General features: G+C 41.2%; 1 protein-coding gene across 1 annotated transcript in view; it reads left to right on the plus strand.

Moving 5' to 3' along the window:
- LOC135203145 (lachesin-like) overlaps window positions 1-22500 on the plus strand; it is a 562167-nt gene that overhangs the window by 448767 nt on the left and 90900 nt on the right. Inside the window, 1 exon segment of the mRNA XM_064232817.1 lies at window positions 22014-22136. Coding sequence (XP_064088887.1) covers window positions 22014-22136 — 123 coding nt within the window.

Below are 22500 nucleotides of genomic sequence, written 5' to 3' on the forward strand. Positions count from 1 at the left end.
AGATATGACTCAATGCAGTTGGTTTTGCTGTAGTTTCTCGTTCATATTACGATTTTACTTCCTTACCCTGCATGAAGATTTTTCTCCATTTCCACATATCAAGAATTTCTTAATTTTGTCATACAGACGACGAACGCCTTACACTTCTTCACTCCTACAGGATGACATCTTTAAAACTAATTCTAGCGGCACAAATAACACAAATGTGGTAAGCTGAAGGGCATAAAGCAAAGGCAATTCAGTGCAATTAATATAAACAAAGCGTGATCCGACCTCCACCTTACTCGGGAAGCGTGCAAGATTTTATCTCACGCATCAGTTGTAATCATTATAAACATTATATTCCTAACTTGACATAAATTAAAATCTGCTAAAATCTATGGTCAAATAGGTCCTTGTTTCACCAACGAAAACTAAAATAAATTCGCTATTCCAGAAATAATTTTTCCATTCGGTTTATCCTGCACATCATTCATTTTTCACATTTTCATTCTGATATATAAATCATAAATATCCTATAAAATTCCTGCATCTCTAACTCAAAACGCAACACATTTCCCACCTCTCAACAACAACAACAACAAAAACAAAGTAGTTTGTAGGCTTACTCCCCGAGTAAGCTAAAAAACCTCCTAAAATGGATTTCCAGTTAAACTATGACTTATAAGCGTGAGACCTTAGGGTACAAATCGTTCGTGCTCCAAATGGAAAGTCGAACCTGGTGTATCTCGGTTCGCCGGGGAGTTTCTCCCTCGGTATTGAAAAGAGGGAATCATTCATTATTCAACGTTCTGTTAACAACGTCCAAGGAAAGCAGCCATAAACGTTATTTTCATTCCTCACACCGGATTGGTTTCGGTCTCAGAGTGATTAAACTGCTTACTTAGAGATAGAGAGTTTTATGGATATAGTTACAATTTGGGAAATTCTTGCGGAAAGGGAAACTTAATGAACTCAGAAAAAATGAAAGTATATCGTTACAAAGAAAAGGCATAATATTTTGAAAGCAGTTAAGTATAATGTCGTGAGGGAAAAGGAAAATAAAATCTCGTGAAAAACAGTAAAATACAGTCTCTAAATAAGAAAAGTATGCCGTCACGAGGGGAAAAAAAGGAAAGAAAGAAATGTTGACACCAAAATAAGAGGAAAAATATAACATCTTGAATAATAAAGAAGAGCACATCCAGAGTAAACATTGAAATAAAATATAATACCTTCAAGTACACGGTTTTATAAAAACGTGGGAATAAGGAAAATATTAGGTCGTAAAATAATAAGTTAAATGAAAGTAAAAGTCAAGAGCAAAAACTGTGAGCATAACTACTTGGGGGTAAAAATAAATATAATATCTTGAAGGAAAAACTAATTTCAAGAAGCACTAGCAAATACATTTGTCTAACTGATCATGAAAAAAAAAACTGGGAGAAATTTCATAATCATAAACAAAAATAGCAAAAAGAATACGTATTACTTAGTCTATTTTTAAGACGAATATAGAAACGTTTACGAGAATATCATTTAAATGCAGGAGTGAAAAACGTCCAAACCAGGTATCCAAACACTGTTGTAAGTATTCATCTGTCATAAGTATTCATGCACAGCCGTTTGTAATGGGATTCCTGCCCAATGCAATTCTCTATTCTTGCTGCAATATCTATCTATCTATCTATCTATACATATATATATATATATATATATATAATATATATATATATATCATATATCTACATCACATAAAATTACTACTCTCTCTTAATGACGGTTTAAAGATATAGAAAACGGAGTGAGCGTTAATTTACCTAGAAAATCCACACCGAGCTGCCATCTACACACAACCCTTGATAATTTTCTTCCAACATTCTCATTTGATCAACTTTATTTATTTATTAATAGAGTCACTCTCCCTTCATGAATTCACTGCTCGTTATTTTTATGTCTTACCCGTCACCGACAGAAACTGAATATTGGTTTTTCACTTGAATTCTGCAACAAAATAGTATTGTGAATAGAGCGGAAATGAAGCGAGAAAAGAACAAGCAGGCTAAAATAATATCAATGCTATAAAAGTCTTCATAAATTTAAATAGATATCGAGATGAGACATCATCATCATCATCAACAACAAAAACATTAAAACATCGAAATGACTACTTCTTGAAAACGATAACATAGTTTTGTGTGTGTGTGTGTGCGTGTGCGAAACTTGTTGGCATAAAATCCAAAAAAACTGTAAATATAACTCTTTCCCAAAATCTATACGAGAAATTCTACTTCTGCATTTACGCACAATAGTATTTCCGGCCTCTCCACCCAACTAGTCACCAATACCCCCATCCCCACCAACCCATCCCCCCCCACCCCCAACCCTTTTCCAATCACCCTCTTACACATCCGCCCATCAGACTCGTCTTCATCCATCACTCGCCAAATGATACATGATTGACGGATGCAGCGCATCCTGATGGATGTGTTTTCGTAACACAATCTTTGTGGAATTTCTAAGGGCTTTTTTGCGTATCGAGTTAAGGAGTTAGTTTGTTCGTAAACACATATAATGTGGCGCCTTTAAATTCGCTGGTGAGCTGAATGAATGAGTGCACTGTGCACACGGCACTTGTTTGCGTCATCAGAATGGTCGTTTCGGTCCCTCTTGCAAAGAAACGACCATCACACTGCGGCCTTCGGCAGCCGCGACTGGGCAAGACCTATGGCGACCATTTAGGAGAAATCACATTTTGTCTTCTTCCGCTTACTCGGGGAGTAAGCCTACAACTACTTTACTGTTGTTGTTTTTTTTGGGGGGGGGGAGAGAAAAGGTCTATGGAAGAGCCTAAAAAGGACTGAAAAAGGTGTTGTTTCGCATTGAGTTCAAGATACGGAAATTTGAGGACAGGATATTTACGATCTATTTATTAGAATAAAAATCTAAAAAAATAAATAATGAGCATATCAAACAGTACAGGAAAATTATTTCTAAAAAATATAGTATATTTATTTCAAATTTCGTTGATGAAAGAAGGCTCTATTTGACGGTAAACTTTAGCACGTTTTAACTTAGGTTAAAAGTTAGGAATATAATGTTTACAACTTATGTGTGATAGGAAAATCTTGCAAGTGTCTCGAGTAAGCTGGAAGTCGGATCACGCCTTTATTTTTTTATTTTTAAGATAAGCCTATAAAACTGGAACTCTATTCTGACTTATTTCAAGTCACCTTTTTTTCCAGCATGACATATCCACAACTGCACCTTTCATTATTTGTATGTGTGCCCCTTAAGGTGTGGTTCACACGGTCGAACAATGTCCGACGGACAAACATTATTACCAATTAACAATTGTCTGTCTGTCTTTGCCTTGTGAGCAGAGTAAAAACAGTGGTATACAACCACATCTGGTATCACTGTTTGTTGCCAGATCTACTTCCATCGTTTCAACGCTTATGACGTCATCCTGCTTCGCCTATGATATGGTAACAATGTTTGTCCGTCGGACATTGTTCGACCGTGTGAACGCACCTTTAGCCATTGACTATTCAAATCTTCCCGAGAGCGGTAGAGCTGCAACCTGGCAGAGGAGGAGGATTAGACTCCCAATATAAGGATCTTTATGCATTCCATCAACACACCTACATAGCAATATGCAGCTTAGTTCCAGATACTATAACACATTCCTCATCCATCTGTCAAAACAGCATTCTCATCTCGAGAAAAAACTGTCACCAGGTCAACATACTTACGATGAAGAAAAAGAAAAAAGAATTTTCCTCAAGGCAACATCTTGGTCTAAACGTTGTCTCAAAGAAGTAATCTTCTTACAGCAAAGAAGTATTTTTCATGAAAGCAACAATATTCTAGGGAAAAAATTATTTCTCCACAACTTCTAGCGAGAAATAATTTTTTCTCTGACTTACGAACCTTAATACCTCAAGAAAATATTATATATATATATATATATATATATATATATATATATATATATAATATATATGTCATATCACATTACCGTGATTCATATACATACATCGAGCTACAAATGTCCTTTAATATCTAATTCACTCTACCTCGGAATTAATATATTTTCATATATGCTTAATCGAAGGGGAATTTTATTAGGCGATAATAGAAATGTCGGCGCCCAGTCGCGAACCTAGGACACCATACAAATCTAGGAACGTCAGTGAAGCTTTTACCCACTCCACCACCGCTTCACTGACGTTCCTGGATTTGTATGGTGTATATGTATATAATATATATAATATATTCGTAGTACTTATGAGTTTTTGTGACATATCGTGATATTTTTCAAATTCACAACCATCAACTCTAAAATATCGATTAATGTTTATATGGATATTAAATAATATTTGTAGCTTAATACCTGTGAATGTATAAAAATGCCACGGTGCATCTGACAAAAGTTCACAATTATCCACGTGTTAAAAACTTACCAATCAATCATTAAAACTTACCAATCAATTATCAAAGCATAATAATCAATCATTAAAACTTACCAATCAATTATCAAAGCTTAATAATCAATCAGTAAAACTTTCCAATCAATGATCAACGCTTACTAATCAATCATTAAAACTTACCAATCAATCATCATGTCGGAAGTGGGTTGCTATCAGTTCAAAAAAAAAAAAATGCCTGAATTATATAAAGGCATATTTACAACGGAGTCGATATCAACTTACACCTCCCTTGATGGCTCGGTGACCAAAAGTCACCGTACACCGTTGTTAATAAACCAGTTAGTTCGAATCCCACTTGTGATAAAGCACTTACTAATTAAAATTACCAAGTGTAAGTTATTCATAACGTGGGACTGAATATCAAACGATATTTCGATATTTGGGAAATATTGGTGATTATATATAAAAAAAATATATAACGAAAAAAAGCAGTGAGTTACGTAACTCACACCATTTAGTACATATTCTGTATTTTCTATTACCTTACATTACTTCTTTCATATTATTTGGAAGCCAGAATTATCAAGTCTATGGCACTGTGCGTTTGTTTCATAAGAATAAGGTTTATCTTCTGATAATAATAATAATAATAATAATAATAATAAAATAAACTTTATTAAAAGTAATGGCTACTTCAGCAGCATTACACTTGTAGAGATTCTTCTCTATTTTCCGAATAGCGCTTTTTCCGTGCTACTTAGACAAAGTTAAGTATATCTTAGTTTTTACCAGACCACTGAGCTGATTAACAGCTCTCCTAGGCTGGCCCGAAGGATTAGATATTTTTACGTGGCTAGGAACCAATTGGTTACCTAGCAACGGGACCTACAGCTTATTGTGGGATCCGAACCACACTATATCGAGAAATGAACTTCTATCACCAGAAATAAATTTCTCTGATTCCACGTTGACCGAGCCGGGAATCGAACCTGGACCACCGGATTGGCAGCCCAGCTCGAAAACCACTCGTCCAGCGTGGAACTGCTACTTAGACAGGCTAGTAGATCGCCTATGGAGGTCATGATCAAATACAGAGCCAAAATTGGTGTATATATTTGAATTTTATTACAGATAACTATGATACCATAGTTATCAAAGTCATTAACGATATATATATATATATATATATATAGTATATATATATATATATATATATATATATATATATATATATGTCTCTCTCTCTCTCTCTCTTCTCTCTCTCTCTCTCTCTCTCTTTTGAAGCAAGCGAGCTTTCGTCTGGAGCTGCCAGACATCCTCGGGCTGGGAAGCTGAGGGTGGACTGATCTTGAAGCGGTTGTTTGTTGTTTTTGATTTAGCTGACCTTGTGTCAGCAACGGGCTCTTGCTCACAAGAGCAGCCCGTAATTTGAAGCGGTGTCCGTCCTCGTTTATATTTGGAGTTGACAGCAGGGGGTCTGCCCATGCTGATCTACTATGGCTGGTGGCGGTAGTCTTCGTTTTCAATTTGTGGCTTGAACCGGATCTCAAGCCACTTTCCATGCGTGATGGTTGCGATACTGTAAGTCCTGCAGCCGCCTAGACCTCCTTAGCGGCGCGGTTACGTCGATGGGCGTTTCGCTATGCTGCGGGACGTCACGGCTAACTTGATTATGATGGCTGCGGGAGTATCTCGTTCGGGGGCGTCGTCTTCCGTGGAGTGTCGTGCTCGGTGGTGTTATTGTTGGTGGCAGGTCTTCTCATACTCGTAGGAGGAGAAATTCTTCCTGCGTCGTATTTAGTCTAGGTCTTACTTGCTGGATGAGAAGCGCCTCCAGCAGGCGTAACCGACGGGCATCAGGGGCCTTCCCGATGATCTTCGTGTTTTGGATGATCACATCCCGGGAGATGGCCTCTTGATGTTTGGTGCGTGCGTGATTTTGATAGCCCCCTCTTGGGCGTGGTCACGAGAGTCTCTTCGACAGGCGATGGTAGTCAAACCAACGTAGGCGCCGCTGCAACCGCGGACTGGGCATGTATACTGGTACAACCAACATGCGTCTGCTTCAGGGGTCTCGCACCTGTGGAGAGGGGTTATTTTTCATAATAAGGTCGCGCGTCCTCCGATTCTGGTAGTAGATATTTAGGTCGATATTTTGGTGTCGTCGGTCGGGGATACATCTTTTCAGAAATAATTTTCTTGACTGAGTCCTCTTCTTCACGGTAATGTGAGCTCATGAAGGCTTTATAATACAGCTTGATATTATCCTGGGGGCGGGGTTGCGGGCTCTCACTACCGTACCATTTCTCCAGGGCTGTACGGACTCTTGCTTATTAATTTATTTGAATACCCGTTATTTACGAGTACTTGGGAGGCGCGGTCGAGTTCCTGATGAGTGTCCTGCCAGGTCGAGCAGTGGGAGTGGCTCTCCTGACGAAGGCCCTGACGGTCGTGCTTTTGAATCTGGCGGGGCACTCGCTGTCACCATTGAGGCAAAGTCCTAGGTTGGTTTTCTTTGTGTAGACAGAAGTACGGAGGCCGTCTTCCGTCTTACTCACAAGGACGTCGAGGAAGGGGAGCGATCGTCGGTGCTGTATTCAACAGTGTAATTCAGCACGCTGCACTGCTGAAATGCCTGACGGAGGGCTTTCTACCTCATTCTCGGCGTCGACTTGAACAAAGATGTCGTCGATATATCGTCCATATCTGCGGGGTTGCTGCATCCTAGCGAAGACTCGTTCCTCCACGGTTCCCATGTAGAAGTTAGCGAAGAGTACCCCCACCAGTGGGGAGCCCATCGCTACGCCGTCCTTTTGGCGTACATCTGTTCCCTCGGTGGGTGGAGAAGGGGCCTTCTTCGTGCAGATCTCCAGCAGCGTACGGAGCGAGGCTTCGGGTATGTTTGAGGGGCGCCGTCGACTGACTCCTGTAGACACTTCTTAAGGATGATGTCAATGGTTTCGTCGACAGGCACGTTCGTAAACAGGGCGGGACTCTACGTCAGCGAGGCGATAATCCCGGGCCAGGGGCCGTCCTTGATTGACTTTCTAGGAATTCTACTGACGACTGCAGGCTGTACCGACTCGGGACGTAGGGGGTCAAAATTTGGTTAAGACGTTTAGCCAAGGCGTAAGTAGGGCGGGCGTCTGGCTGATGATCGGCCGAGGGGGTTTCCTGGTTTGTGAGTTTTATGTTACCGTATAGATAACCCAGGCTGTAGTCTCCTTGTATGGGCGGGAGATGGACAGCGTTAGTCGCAGCATTCACTACACTGATGACCCCGTTGGCCTCCTCTTGATGTCGTCTGTCGGGTTTCTTGTCAGGCGCTCGAACTTGCTCTCGTCGGACAAAATGGCATCCAGCTTCTCGTGGTATTCAGCAGTGTCAATCAAGAGAAGGCTGCCGTCTTTGTCCGCGCGCCGCACCGTGATGTTTCTCCTTCATCTTCAGTTCCTTCGCCGCTTTCTTCATCTCCTTGGTGAGGATCCCGCTGGAGTGCGAGCCCCTCTCCGTAAGGGCTTCAGCAAGTAGGAGGGGTTTGAAGGGCGTCGGTAGTTCTCACAATGCTCCGAGCTTCGAGCTGCTGGATGGAGTCGAGGAGCAACTCGATTTCGAGTCTCTTGTCGTGAGGTCTGGGTCTCGAAATGAAGTGGCAATTAAGACCCAGCTTCAGAAGGGCGTCTTGATCGGGGGTGGGGTCGTAGTTCAGTAAGGTTAATGTATCCTTGGGTTCGTTCAGGGACGCGGAGTTTGCCGCCGTTCAGGGAAATGAGCTTACGAAGGGCACCTCTCATCCGTTGCTTCATGTCGTCCTCCTGAAGGCGGGCGAGGCATCTCTCGATGTTCCCAGGGTACATTGGTACATCTCCTGCGGGGTTGTCTTCTTCAATGGGTGTGTCACGTTCAGGATTATCGAATTCAGTGTTGTCCAATCCATGACTACCTTCTTCTCGAAGGGCCACCAGGACGTGCTGCTATAGGTTCCTCTCCTACTCCACTGGTGCCAGGCTGTCTGCTTCTCACTCTCTCCCACTTCTGCCGCAGTCTTCTTGGTCTCATTCTGGAGAGCACGCAGTTCGGTAGTCTTGATTACTATTTGCCGCTGTAGGAGGGATTTTCTAAAGCTCCTGGTGTCCTCATTATTTCTTGCTGACGGGTCGTGTAGCCGAATATTAGTGTACTTAGGAAGCAGACCCTCTCTCAAGCATACTTTATTAAAAGTAATGGCTACTCAGCAGCATTTACACTTGTAGAGATTCTTCTCTATTTTCCGAATAGCGGCTTTTTTCCGTGCTACTTTAGACAGGCTAGTAGATCGCCTATGGAGGTCATGATCAAATACAGAGCCAAAATTGGTGTATATATTTGAATTTTACAGATAAACTATGATACCATATTTATCAAAGTCATTAACGATATATATATATATATATATATATGTCTCTCTCTCTCTCTCTCTCTCTCTCTCTCTCTCTCTCTCTCTCTTTTGAAGCAAGCGAGCTTTCGTCTGGAGCTGCCAGACATCCTCGGGCTGGGAAGCTGAGGGTGGACTGATCTTGAAGCGGTGTCCGTCCTCGTTTATATTTGGAGTTGACAGCAGGGGGTCTGCCCCATGCTGATCTACTATGGCTGGTGGCGGTAGGTCTTCGTTTTCATTGGTGGCTTGAACCGGGTCTCAAGCCACTTTCCATGCGTTGATGGTTGCGCATACTGTAAGTCCTGCAGCCGCCTAGACCTCCTTAGCGGCGCGGTTACAATGGGCTCCCCACTGGGGGTACTCTTCGCTAACTTCTACATGGGAACCGTGGAGGAACGAGTCTTCGCTAGGATGCAGCAACCCCGCAGATATGGACGATATATCGACGACATCTTTGTTCAAGTCGACGCCGAGAATGAGGTAGAAGCCCTCCGTCAGGCATTTCAGCAGTGCAGCGTGCTGAATTACACTGTTGAATACAGCACCGACGATCGGCTCCCCTTCCTCGACGTCCTTGTGAGTAAGACGGAAGACGGCCTCCGTACTTCCGTCTACACAAAGAAAACCAACCTAGGACTTTGCCTCAATGGTGACAGCGAGTGCCCCGCCAGATTCAAAGCACGACCGTCAGGGCCTTCGTCAGGAGAGCCCTCTCCCACTGCTCGACCTGGCAGGACACTCATCAGGAAACTCGACCGCGCCTCCCAAGTACTCGTAAATAACGGGTATTCAAATAAATTAATAAGCAGAGAAGTCCGTACAGCCCTGGAGAAATGGTACGGTAGTGAGAGCCGCAACCCCGCCCCCAGGATAACATCAAGCTGTATTATAAAGCCTTCATGAGCTCACATTACCGTGAAGAAGAGGACTCAGTCAAGAAATTATTTCTGAAAATGTATCCCCGACCGACGACACCAAAAATATCGACTAATTATCTACTACCAGAATCGGAGGACGCGCGACCTTATTATGAAAAATAACCCCTCTCCTCAGGTACGAGACCCCCTGAAGCAGACGCATGTGGTGTACAGTATACATGCCCAGTCCGCGGTTGCAGCGGCGCCTACGTTGGTTTGACTACCATGCGCCTGTCGAAGAGACTCTCGTGCCACGCCCAAGAGGGGGATATCAAAAATCACGCACGCACCAAACATCAAGAGGCCATCTCCCGGGATGTGATCATCCAAAACACGAAGATCATCGGGAAGGCCCCTGATGCCCGTCGGTTACGCCTGCTGAGGCGCTTCTCATCCAGCAAGTAAGACTACACTAAATACAGACGCAGGAAGAATTTCTCCTCCCTACGAGTATGAGAAGACCTGCCACCAACAATGACACCACCGAGCACGACAACTCCACGGAAGACGACGCCCCCGAACGAGATACTCCCGCAGCCAATCATAATCAAGTTAGCCGTGACGTCCCGCAGCATAGCGAAACGCCCATCGACGTAACCACGCCGCTAAGGAGGTCTAGGCGGCTGCAGGACTTACAGTATCGCAACCATCAACGCATGGAAAGTGGCTTGACCCGACCCGGTTCAAGCCACCAATGAAAACGAAGACCTACCGCACCAGCCAATAGTAGATCAGCATGGGCAGACTCCCTGCTGTCAACTCCAAATATAAACGAGGACGGACACCGCTTCAAGATCAGTCCACCCTCAGCTTCCCAGCCCGAGGATGTCTGGCAGCTCCAGACGAAAGCTCGCTTGCTTCAAAAGAGAGAGAGAGAGAGAGAGAGAGAGAGAGAGGAGAGAGAGACATATATATATATATCGTTAATGACTTTGATAACTATGGTATCATAGTTTATCTGTAAAATTCAAAATATATACACCAATTTTGGCTCTGTATTTGATCATGACCTCCATAGGCGCTCTACTAGCCTGTCTAAGTAGCACGGAAAAAGCCGCTATTCGGAAAATAGAGAAGAATCTCTACTAGTGTAATGCTGTGAAGTAGCCATTACTTTTAATAAAGTATGCTTGAGAGAGGGGTCTGCTTCCTAAGTACAAATAATAATAATAATAATATATACATTTCTGACGCATTGGGATGGCACCAGGTGTCTCAAATGAAAGTTAAGCGTTACCAACTGACCCACAAAAGTCATATAAGAAGCTGGAACCTAAGGACTTCTGTGGTTTATACCAAGGCAGGCTGCTGCCTAACTCACTAAAGAATTTTTTTACCCAAGTGGTAGAACTTCATTCAAATTACCCTTTAATTATGAATATGATGGAAACACATAAAAATATATATATATATATATATATATATATATATACACACATATATAATATATATGTGTGTGTGTGCGTAAACCTTTGCCCCAAAAACATAATATATATATATATATATATATATATATATATATATATATATATATATATATGTACATAACCCAACTTTCGAAACCACCAGTGATACAAATGATAGCACTTCATTCGAAATACCCTTATATTTTAGATATATATATATATTATATATTATATATATATATATACTATTATATATTTTATATAAATTATAATATATATATATAAATATTATTATAAATATACTGTATTAATTAATAATAATAAATAATAATAATAATAATATAACAATAATAATAATAATATATACATTTCTGATGCATTGGGATGGCACCCAGTGTCCCCTCAAATGAAAGTTAAGGGCGTTACCACTGACCCACAAAAGTCATATAAGAAGCTGGAACCTAAGGACTTCTGTGGTTTATACCAAGCAGGCTGCTGCCTAACTCACTAAAGAATTTACCTAAGTGGTAGAAACTTCATTCAAATTACCCCTTTAATTATGAATATGATGAAAACATACATATAAAATATATATATAATATATATATATATATATATATATACACACACACATATATATATAATATATATATATATATATATATATATATATGTGTGTGTGTGTGTGTGTTTGTGTGTAAACCTTTGCCCCAAAAACATAATATATATATATATATATATATATATATATATATATATATATATATATATATATATATATATAATATATTATATATATATATATATATCGAGCTACAAATGTCCCTTTAATATCTAATTCGCTCTACCATCGGAATTAATATATTTTCATATTATGCTTAACCGAAGGGGAATTTTTTTTCTCGATAATAGATTTGCCTGGACCAGGGCACGAACCTATGGATCCTTTCAAACCCAGGAACGTCAGTGAAGCGTTACCTACTACACCACCGCTTCACTGACGTTCCTGGGTTTGAAAGGATCCATAGGTTAGTGCCCTGGTCCAGGCAAATCTATTATCGAGAAAAAATTCCCCTTCGGGGGGTTCTTAAGCATATATGAAAATATATTAATTCCGAGGTAGAGCGAATTAGATATTAAAGGACATTGTAGCTCGTGATATATGTATATGAATCACGGAAATGTGATATGACTTTATATATATATATATATATATATATATATATATATATATATATATATATATATATACATATATATATACATAACCCAACTTTCGAAACCACCAGTGATACAAATGATAGCACTTCATTCAAAATAACCTTATATATATATATATATATATATTATATATAATATATATATAATATATATATATATATATATATATATATATATATATATATATATCATAAATATGTTATTTTCATTAAAATAAGTTTTTAAATATACTTACCTGGTAGTTACATATATATAGCTTAATCCCGCCGATTCGTCGCGCGCACGGCAGAAATTCAAAATTCGCGGCTATCGCCGATAGACGGTCAGGTGATCATACCTGTGCTCCCTCTAGTAGGTATCTGGAACCATTCCCATTTATCCTCAGAAATTCCATGCCTCTGTTCTCAGAGGGGAGGAGGGAGGACCTTTTATATATGTAACTACCAGGTAAGTAATATATTAAAAAAACTTATTTTTTAAAATGAAAATAACATTTTTAAAATATCTAACTTCCCTGGTAGTTACATATATATAGCTGATTGGCACCTTGGTGGTGGGTCAGAGAACCGCAGCACCGTTGGGAATTCGTAAAATTATTGATCACAACAAATTAGCTGTACCAATAATCTGGTTCATACCTGATAAGGAAGCTGGCTTCGAAGTTTTTTCTGCCTCATTAGCCTGCATTCCTTGAGAGACCCAGCGATCCACCCAGGGCTGTAGAAAGTCTCTGTGGGGCTGTCAGACGGTCCTCGACCTTAACCTGACTAGACCACCACCTTGCTATCCTGGCAAAGCCATGGACAATGAGCTGACCACCTGACCAACTAACACACTAAAAACACACATCCATAAAACGTAACTTAGACTTTCACCCCAGACTGTGGAAGGTTGCAACAACCTTCACAGACAGCCTGTGAGGTCAAGTTCAATAAAATGCAGGGTATAAATAAGGTTTATAGGTTAGAGGCAGTTGTACCTTCTCCAAACTACGGCGCCGGAGGCAACGTACGGCCCTAGGGAACAACAATCCTCATATTGGGTCTGTACGTCTTTAAGGTAGCAATCTGCGAAGACTGACTTGCTTCGCCGATGCTCACTTAAGATCGATTCCATCGACTTGTGTCTATACGCCCTCGAAGTCGCCACAGCTCTTACTTCGTGCGCATTGACTTTGAGTATTGGAAAGCTTTTCTCATCAAAATTCTGGTGAGCTTCCCTTATTAAATCCTTGACAAAGACCGCCAGTGCGTTCTTTGGCACAGGTAGTGAAGGCTTCTTTACCAAGGACTAGAGGTTGTCTGTCTGTCCTCTTAAGTTTTTGGTTCTCTGTAGATAATACATTAGGGCTCTAACTGGACAAAGGCTTTTCTCCTTTTCCTGTCCTACTAACTGAGATAACCCTGGTATGGTAAAGGATCTAGGCCATGGGTGAGGAGGATTCTCATTCTTGGCGAGAAAACCTAGTTGTAGCGAGCAGACTGCATTCTCCTCATTGAAGCCTACATTCTTGAACTCTCCTATCCTCTTGGCCGTTGTCAACGCAGCCAGGAATAGGGTCTTCTTGGTGAGATCCTTCCATGAAGCCTTGTCGAGGGGTTCGAACCTGCTCGAGGTTAGAAAAGTCAGAACAACATCCAAATTCCAAGAGGGGGTTGGTTATCCTTACTCTTAACTGTCTCAAAGGACCTTATGAGGTCCGAGAGATCCTTTCTCCCGACATGTCAAAATCTCTGTGATGGAAGACGGAGGCTAGCATGCTGCGTTATCCCTTGATAGTTGATAATGCTAGTTCTCTCTTGGGTTCTTAAGTGTAACAGAAAATCTGCTAGTTGAGTTAGAGGTACTGAAAGAGGAAATTTTGTTACTTCTGCACCATTTCCTGAACACGTCCCACTTTGACTGGTACACCTTGATTGTGGACATCCTCCTCGCTCTCGCGATTGCTCTTGCAGCTTCCCCTCGAAAAGCCCTTCGCTCTGCCAGTTTTTCAATAGTCGAAAGGCAGTTAGATGAGAGAGGCGATTTTGATGTTGTCTCTCTATATGTGGCTGTCTGAGTAGATTGTTCCGACACGTAACGATCTGGGGTGTCTACTAGGCCACTCCATCACATCTGTGAATCCAGGGTCTATGGGCCAAAACGGAAGCTATCAGGGTCATGCGGACGTTGTTCGATTCCCTGAACTTCTTCATGACTCAGTCTAGGATCTTAAATGGGGGGGAGGCGTACGTGTCTTCCTTCCCAATCCATGAGGAAGGCGTCTACTGCCACTGTTTCCTGGTCTGGGACTGGAGAGCAGTAAACAGGTAACCTCTTTGTTCTCTGCGTCGCAAAGAGGTCTATAGACGGTTCTCCCCACTGATTGCACAGTCTGCTGCATACTTCGTGATGCAGGGTCTACTCCGTCGTGAGAACCTGTCTTTCTCTGCTGAGGAGATCCACCCTGACGTTCTTCTCTCCTTCTATAAAGCGAGTTAGAAGAGTAATGTTCCTCTCTTTCGCCCACAATAAGAGATCCTTTGCTGCCTCGTAAAAGGAGTCCGAACGAGTGCCTGCATGCTTCTTTATGTAGGGGCCAACGCCGTGGTGTTGTCTGCGTTGACCTGAACTACTTTGATCTTGCATAGACTAGAGATCCCGTCATTCCCTAGTGTTGCACCCCACCCCACGTCCGATGCGTCTGAATGCAACACTAGGTCGGGGTTCTTCTGTTGAAGTTCGAAACCTTCTTGTAGCTTGTTGGTGTCGTGCCACCAACTCAACTGATTGTTCTGGAACAACCTATTGAGTCCACAACGTAAACCGTAACTGAATCGGGCGCTCTGACAACTGCCTACTGACAGCGTTCGGTAATGAGGCAAGTGTCCAAGCATCCGAGCAAGTCACGTGATCTCTTAAGGCATGTGCCCAATAAGCGAAAGTCAATTGCCCTCTAGAGACCGAGGTTCTTAATGGCAAGACATTCTCATAGTAGTTGAATCTCAGCTAAAAACGAAAACAACATTATGTTCAATTGAAGATGAAGGTGAAAAGTGAATGCAAACTACGTCTTCACAGCCGAATCGAGAGAAGGATTCTCAAGGTTCTGAACCTGTGCTTATAAAGGACTAAAAACGCTAACAGCTATTTCATTGCTGTAAGGTGAGGGATTGTAGTTGTAATGGAAAGCGGGGCGGTTTCCAAGTAATGAAAAACAGGGAAGTACTACTTTCTCATGGGCTGATTATTTGGAAGTAGAGCTGGCAGGTCGGGGAGCAGGCGATGTCTTCCGTATATATCTGTCAATTCCGGGTGAACAATAAACAATTGCACCTCGCCGAATAAGAGATATTTTGACGACAAACTCAGATGTCTGAAGAAATAATTCCGCATTATCGCAATGCGATGCAGCGTGAGACTAGTCAAAACTTCTGTTACCGTGCGGTAAACATAAAGATGAAAGATTCCAGAATATATATCTCTGTTGCAAATTCTCGCAATATTCAAGGGGATGCAGATGTCATTCATGTATGCGAGAATCCCCGTTAATCAGAGACGTAAGTCCGATATTGTTGGACAGAGAAAGGTTCGTTAGTCAATCCTTGTATGGAGAGACACATAATCCGACAATGCATCTCGGAGAGCCAGCTGGAACTAGGTTGTCTTGCTGTAGTCCCCTACTCAGTGGTTCTTGCTCACTCGCTATCCTGAGTTGCCAGGTAATCCATTCTTCGAAGGAATGCGTTCGGCTAGAATAATCGAGCGTTAAAAAAAAAAGGATTATTATGCTCGAGCAATTATATTTAAACGAAAACGGATTTCGGTAAAAACAAAAACTGAGGTGGTGGTGTCGTGACCATACCATAAGTATCTGAAAAATCGAAACTGGTAAACTCCTGGGAAGATGCAGACAGTCCCGAATTGCAGTTCCATTAGGATACTAGCCGTCTCGGTCACAAACCGTAGAATTAACTACGGTATGTGACTAACCCCCGGACAATTCAACTGCTTAACAGAATCATGTGTCGAGGGTAATATACGTCGTGTATTTGTAGGTTTCTGTACAACGAATTCCATCCTAAATTCTTTTCCCTTAGAGTAATGAGAATAAGGATTGGAAATCTACACCCTTCCTTCTCTTATTCAAGAGAGTGAAGGAGAAGTTTTCCCCTAAGGAAAACTTCAATAGTGAAACAGAAAACCCGAAGACGAAAGTTCAAGTCAAACTGGATATTCGCGTTCGTTCTTCTGTATTCCAGGGTTGGTCGTCTACTGAGAGGTATCCTTACTTCAGTAGCAGTTCTTCTTACAAACGCTAGAAATTCCAGGAATTCGAGCATTCGGCGAGGTTCCCGATATCATGAAACCATTATCAGGGATTTAGATATAGTCCTGCGTTGCCTTTTGGGCTAAGGCAGAGGAGACCTCATTCTTGAAGGAGGAAGATTTCTGGGGTCTACCCTTCATAAACTGTGAGGGCGGGCTCCGAGGTACAGCCTGCTGAAAAATATTCGGATATAAGTCCGCCAATACCGCAAGTAATCTTTTCAGATCCGCCGCATGAAGAGTTTCTTGCGTCTCCTCCTCTGATATCTCATCCAAAGTATTGGCGATTTCCGATGTCGAACGAGTGGGGGAATCACGCACATCGTCTTACTTGCGTGCGTCATGCATGCGTCCAACCTGCTGCGAGGGAGCATGCTGCGTGCGTCCTGCGTGCGTCCAGCCTGTTGCGAGGGAGCGTCACGATCCTTGTCATTTCCCGTCACATGTCCGGTAAGCTGCGAGGGAGCCTGGTTGCGTGCGTCATGCTTGCGTCTGCTTCGTCACGGGTGTAGGTTGCTGTGAGTGTCTAAGAGCGCTGCAACCTGCAGCGAGTCTTCGTCTTGCCGTCTGTTAGCGTCACGCTGTGCTAACTGCGGTTTTATCTTGTGTTTTATCGGTCGCGCTTCACCTGCTAGTCCATGCGACTTGTAGACATCAAAACCGAGACGTAATGGACTGCTGAAGCTTTGACAAGAAAGCTGCTTGCGGTACCTCGTTGTTGTTGGGGAATAACTGAAGGCGGCACTGCCCGCCCATCTACCGCTTCGGAGACACTAGTAGTGATCTTCTGTCGACAAGGTGGAGACGCTCCATGAGACACCTCCCAGTCTGGGGGAGGGGAAGAAGCATGCACCGATGTAAAGCAAACTTCTTCCGAAGAGCTGTGCGTTATGCGTCTCCTCCAATTACTGCACGACGGTTGCTGTAACGCTACGGGGGACTTGGGTCTCTTGATTCTAGGGGTTGATTCTAGGGGTTGGACGCCAAACCGCCGTCGAGGTTTTGCGTCATCAGACGAAGACGCAAGCACCGAAAGTCTCTTCGTCCGATATTTCCTTACCTCCTGCCAAAGGGGACGGCCGCCTGTGCGACATCTTGCCTCTTATATTGGCAGGAGAGCAAGTATCCGAACACTTCCTCATCTCACCTTCCTGTGGCGAGGGAGAGCGTCCTGGGATGCGTCAGCAGGACAGGGTTTCCACGGCCTGAATTTGTTTTACCCTAGATCCGGGCCTCAAATTCCCCTAGATTGGCACGGATTCCCCTAAATCAATAAAGGGATAAATCTTAATAATAACTCCGCGCCGGGTATTTGAAAATTACAGTTTCCTATAGTATTCGGGTTGCTTATTAAGAATTTACAGTTATTTTTGGGCGGTCGACTGTAATTAACCACCAGGGGCCAGTACTAAACACTGGGAAATACATTGGAGGCCACAATCCCTAGTGGATGTCGTATTCTTGGTTACGTTCCTTGCAGTCCATGTGGAGTTATTCTTCAGAATTACCAATAAAGGTAGGGTAACCATAGTAAAAATACAATATATTGGAGTATATATTGGAAATTTTATTATTTCTCTTATTCACAGTAGTAAGAAAATAATCTCTAACAAAAACAAACATAATATGTAATTTTTCATAAATAAAGTAATTGCACTTATAAACTGGCCTATAATAATGGCACCATAGTTTACTTTCAACTTAGTGACATTCTTTATTAAAGAGATATGCATAGAAAAATAAATACTTAACACTATCTTTGCAGCAGCATCACATATAAGCCTACAGTAAATATCACATATGCAGGATCATATGATTGCAGCATTATCACATTTATATAAGCCTAGTAAATAATTTACTTTCAACTTAGTGACATCCTAATGTGACTTATATATGTATAAAAGAATTACAAAATAAACACGTCACTTTTATTAAAGGGATATACATAGAAAAATAAATACTTAACACTATCTTTGCAGCAGTATCACATATAACCCGACAGTAAATATCACATGCAGTACCATAAGATTGCAGCAGCATTATCACATATATGCCTACAGTAAATATCACATACACAGTACCATTATTTCCAATGACATGTAACATCTGCAATACATTACAAGATTATTCTTTCCATATAAAAGCCAATATTGTGTGTCCTTAGTCCTGTGAAACGGTCCTACACAGGGGTTATGAAGTAACTAGTTTCCACCAATAATTACTGACTTCAGCAAAATGTAAAATTACTTTCCCTTCAAGATATGCCCAAAACCATTATTACCTCAAAAATCACAAACTTTTTTTTAGCAAAAATCCAATATCCATGAAACTGTTAAGTAGCAAAACTTTCATTCTTCATAAGGAATAGCACAAACTACATTTATGGTCATTTCATATATGCATACTGTAAAAAATTTTATTTATTGCTCTGCAAATGATCTGCCTCACATCATCATAATCTATTAGTGAACTTTCATCTAAACATTCCTGTTACTATCATTACATGTTGCATTACTCTGTACTGCCCTAACTGCTGAAACCATTCGGTCATCAATCCTGAGACCATCTGTAGTTATACCTTTATTACTGAGATGGTAAACCATGTGCATTAAACCACAAAGTGTTTCATTTTTCAACCTAGTCCTCTGTGGGGTTTTTGTCAGATTAAATTTACTAAAAAATCTCTCCACACTAGCATTTGAAAATGGCAAAGAAGATAACAATACTGAGATAACAACCCTTAAATTTGGAAAGCATGGAAGGTTTGCAGCATTTTTCTTGTTTAATACATATCCCAGTACTGTAAAACATGGTACCTGGCCATTCAACTCCTCATGAAAACAATGGGATCTCCACTCTTCATCGGTCTTGTTTTCTATCTGCATATTTATACAGCTGTGGTATCGCATCAAAGACAGATGCCAGTGATTTAGGCTCAAGATTAGCAGCATTCATTGGATTCAACACTGAACTATTGCGTGAATAGCTCACTAAGGTTGAATCTATTTTGAATCTGCTTTTCAGATTCAATAAGAAAATTTAAACAACTTTCATAAAATATTTTTATATCATGGGCACTGCTTTTTTGTTTTAACTCTCTCATTGTCTCCATAGCCAACACTCCTAAATATATGTTTTCAGCTGACACAATACTTGATGAAAATAATGGATGCTTTGGATCCAGTGCATGTATATCACACTTTTTAACATATGGAATGCTCATAAAATCTGAGCATATACTCCTTATTAAATTGCTAACTTCTTTTTTAAGACAATAAAAATTTGGAATCTCTGATTGAAATTGTGTATTGAAACTATTGAGGCGACTTAAGTTATACGACAAAAATTCTAAATAGGCAAGGGTAAACTTATTATTGAGAGATTGGAGAATGGCATCATTACTGTCCGTTGGATCTGTAAACGCAACATCAGTGAAATATAATCTGAGAGCCTCCCATTGTTCCAGTAATCGTTTGACGCAGTTTTCCAAGGAAAGCCACCTGGTCTGCCCTGGAGCTAAAATTTTGTGAGGAGCTGCACCTACAAAATTCTGAAATTCTTTTAGAGAATCTTGTCGCTTTGAACTTAAACTAAAATGTGTATGTATATTGCGACAAAGATCCTCAAGGGATTTAGGTAGCTTTAGGCAAGCATATGATGCACACAGGTGAATAAGATGGCATGAACACTTTACTATGATAACATTTGGCAATAATTCTCTTAAAATGGTTGCAACAGAATGTTTCTCCCCATCATGACATTTGTTGTGTCTGAACAGAATGCTACAATATTCTCTAAAGGAATCTCCTTGGTTTCTAGTGACTGTATTAAAGCTTTGACCAAACCATTAGCAGAACTGTCATGAATCTCCACAAGATCTAAGAAAGAATTATGCATTTTATTACCCTCCCAATACTGCACAATAATGCTCATTTGCTTCGTAGTACTTCTAACACGTGTTGTTCTCTTCTCTGTTTGTGATGTTTGGAAAGCTACCAACATGGTGGCTTCTCGTCGGACTCGGTCGGAGAATGAAGCCTTTGTCTTTAGAACGGCCCCTCTTTACCTTTTTATAATAATATTTTTCTTGTTCATGAAACTAAGAAAATGAAAAATAGGAATTTTTTCATATTCATCGAGAGAGGATCTTATAACACCCTAGAAAATAAACAATTAACCCTAAAGACATCCAAATTCCCCTAGATTTTGGCCTTTTTAGGATTCCCCTAGGCTCAACCCTAAAACACCACCTGATTCCCCTAAAATGGGGTATTTTCCCCTAAAGTGGGAAACACTGCAGCAGGATCGCTCGAGGGGACGCCCGCTCGCTTTTTAACATCTCTCACCTCCCTTCGCCGGTCGACACCTTCCTTTCCCAGGGGTTGGGAGCATGGAAGAGGTCTAGGACTAGGAGCGTGACAGACACGAACGGGCGCACCCTCCACTACACTAACACTGTCACGAAATTTGCGATGCGAACTACGCACTGTCTATTCAGTCCCCTTTCCGAAGAAAGGGATTGTATTAACACTCAAGCCGAACTAGCCGCAAAAACATTCATAGGGCTAGGCTCAGGAATATTAGTATTAGACAGGTTAGACAAGCTTGACTATCAGAAGAACTAGCTATAGAAACAACAATACGATCTAGTTCTTCTAATTAAAATTAATTACCTCTTATAGTAAACATACTTTTCATTATTTATCAGAGAACGTTACACACTCATCCTATCTGCTAACAAATGTACATATCTGCTTCCTGCATTTGTTAACTATTGTATGAGGATCAAGAGTTGTATGGAAGCCGGACTCGAAAACCCTTAACTACAGAGTCGGCCATCTTGAATTCAGAAAGCAAGAAAAATTGTAGAAGTCGGAAACTGACCAACTGAAACTTATTCGTGTGTAAAACAAATTAAGGATAATCTGATATCAGCGAAAGCCATTAAGTAACAAAAAAGTAAGCAATGGGTACTTCACCAATTGTAGTAAAAGCAAACCCAAACAAAAGAAGAGCGAATTTCCAACGTGCTGCTCGAACGACGGCAGGGAATTTCTGAGGATAAATGGGAATGGTTCCAGATACCTACTAGAGGGAGCACAGGTATGATCACCGACCGTCTATCGGCGATAGCCGCGAATTTTGAATTTCTGCCGTGCGCGCGACGAATCGGCGGGATTAAGCTATATATATGTAACTACCAGGGAAGTTAGATATTTAAAAAAAAATATATATATATATATATATATATATATATATCCTGTATCTGTGTGTATTTATACGATGTAATGAATTACGTGAATACTAAAAGTCCCATTGCACTTCATTGCAGGTGGGGTGGATGCAAGCCGACACACAAACTATCCTCAGTCTTCACAAGAAAGTCGTCACCCAGAACACAAGGGTGTCCGTCACCCACGACGAACCCAGAAGGTGGAACCTCCACATCAGAATGGTAAGGAGAGAGAGAGAGAGAGAGAGAGAGAGAGAGAGAGAGAGAGAGAGAGAGAGAGAGAGAGAACATGTTGTTGTAGCTGATATCTAAGAAAGTGATTGTCTGTGAACGAGACAATAGATGAACAGATGAAGGCAAAATTGGATTTGTAAAAGTCAGAGAGAGAGAGAGAGGGAGAAGAGAGACTGAATGCCTTCTAGAGAACGATCGCTGGCCTAATGGACCATGATTTATGAAGCTGTAGGAGTCTTAGATCAAGAAAAACTCTTGTCGGACACACTTCTGACTGTCCTTTCTACAAGACATCTGGAAGTAATATGTTATTAGTGTTGTGACTTTACACACACGAAATTACTATTTCAAC

The sequence above is a fragment of the Macrobrachium nipponense genome, chromosome 33 (assembly GCF_015104395.2).
Source record: "Macrobrachium nipponense isolate FS-2020 chromosome 33, ASM1510439v2, whole genome shotgun sequence".
Taxonomy (NCBI): Eukaryota; Metazoa; Arthropoda; class Malacostraca; order Decapoda; family Palaemonidae; genus Macrobrachium; species Macrobrachium nipponense.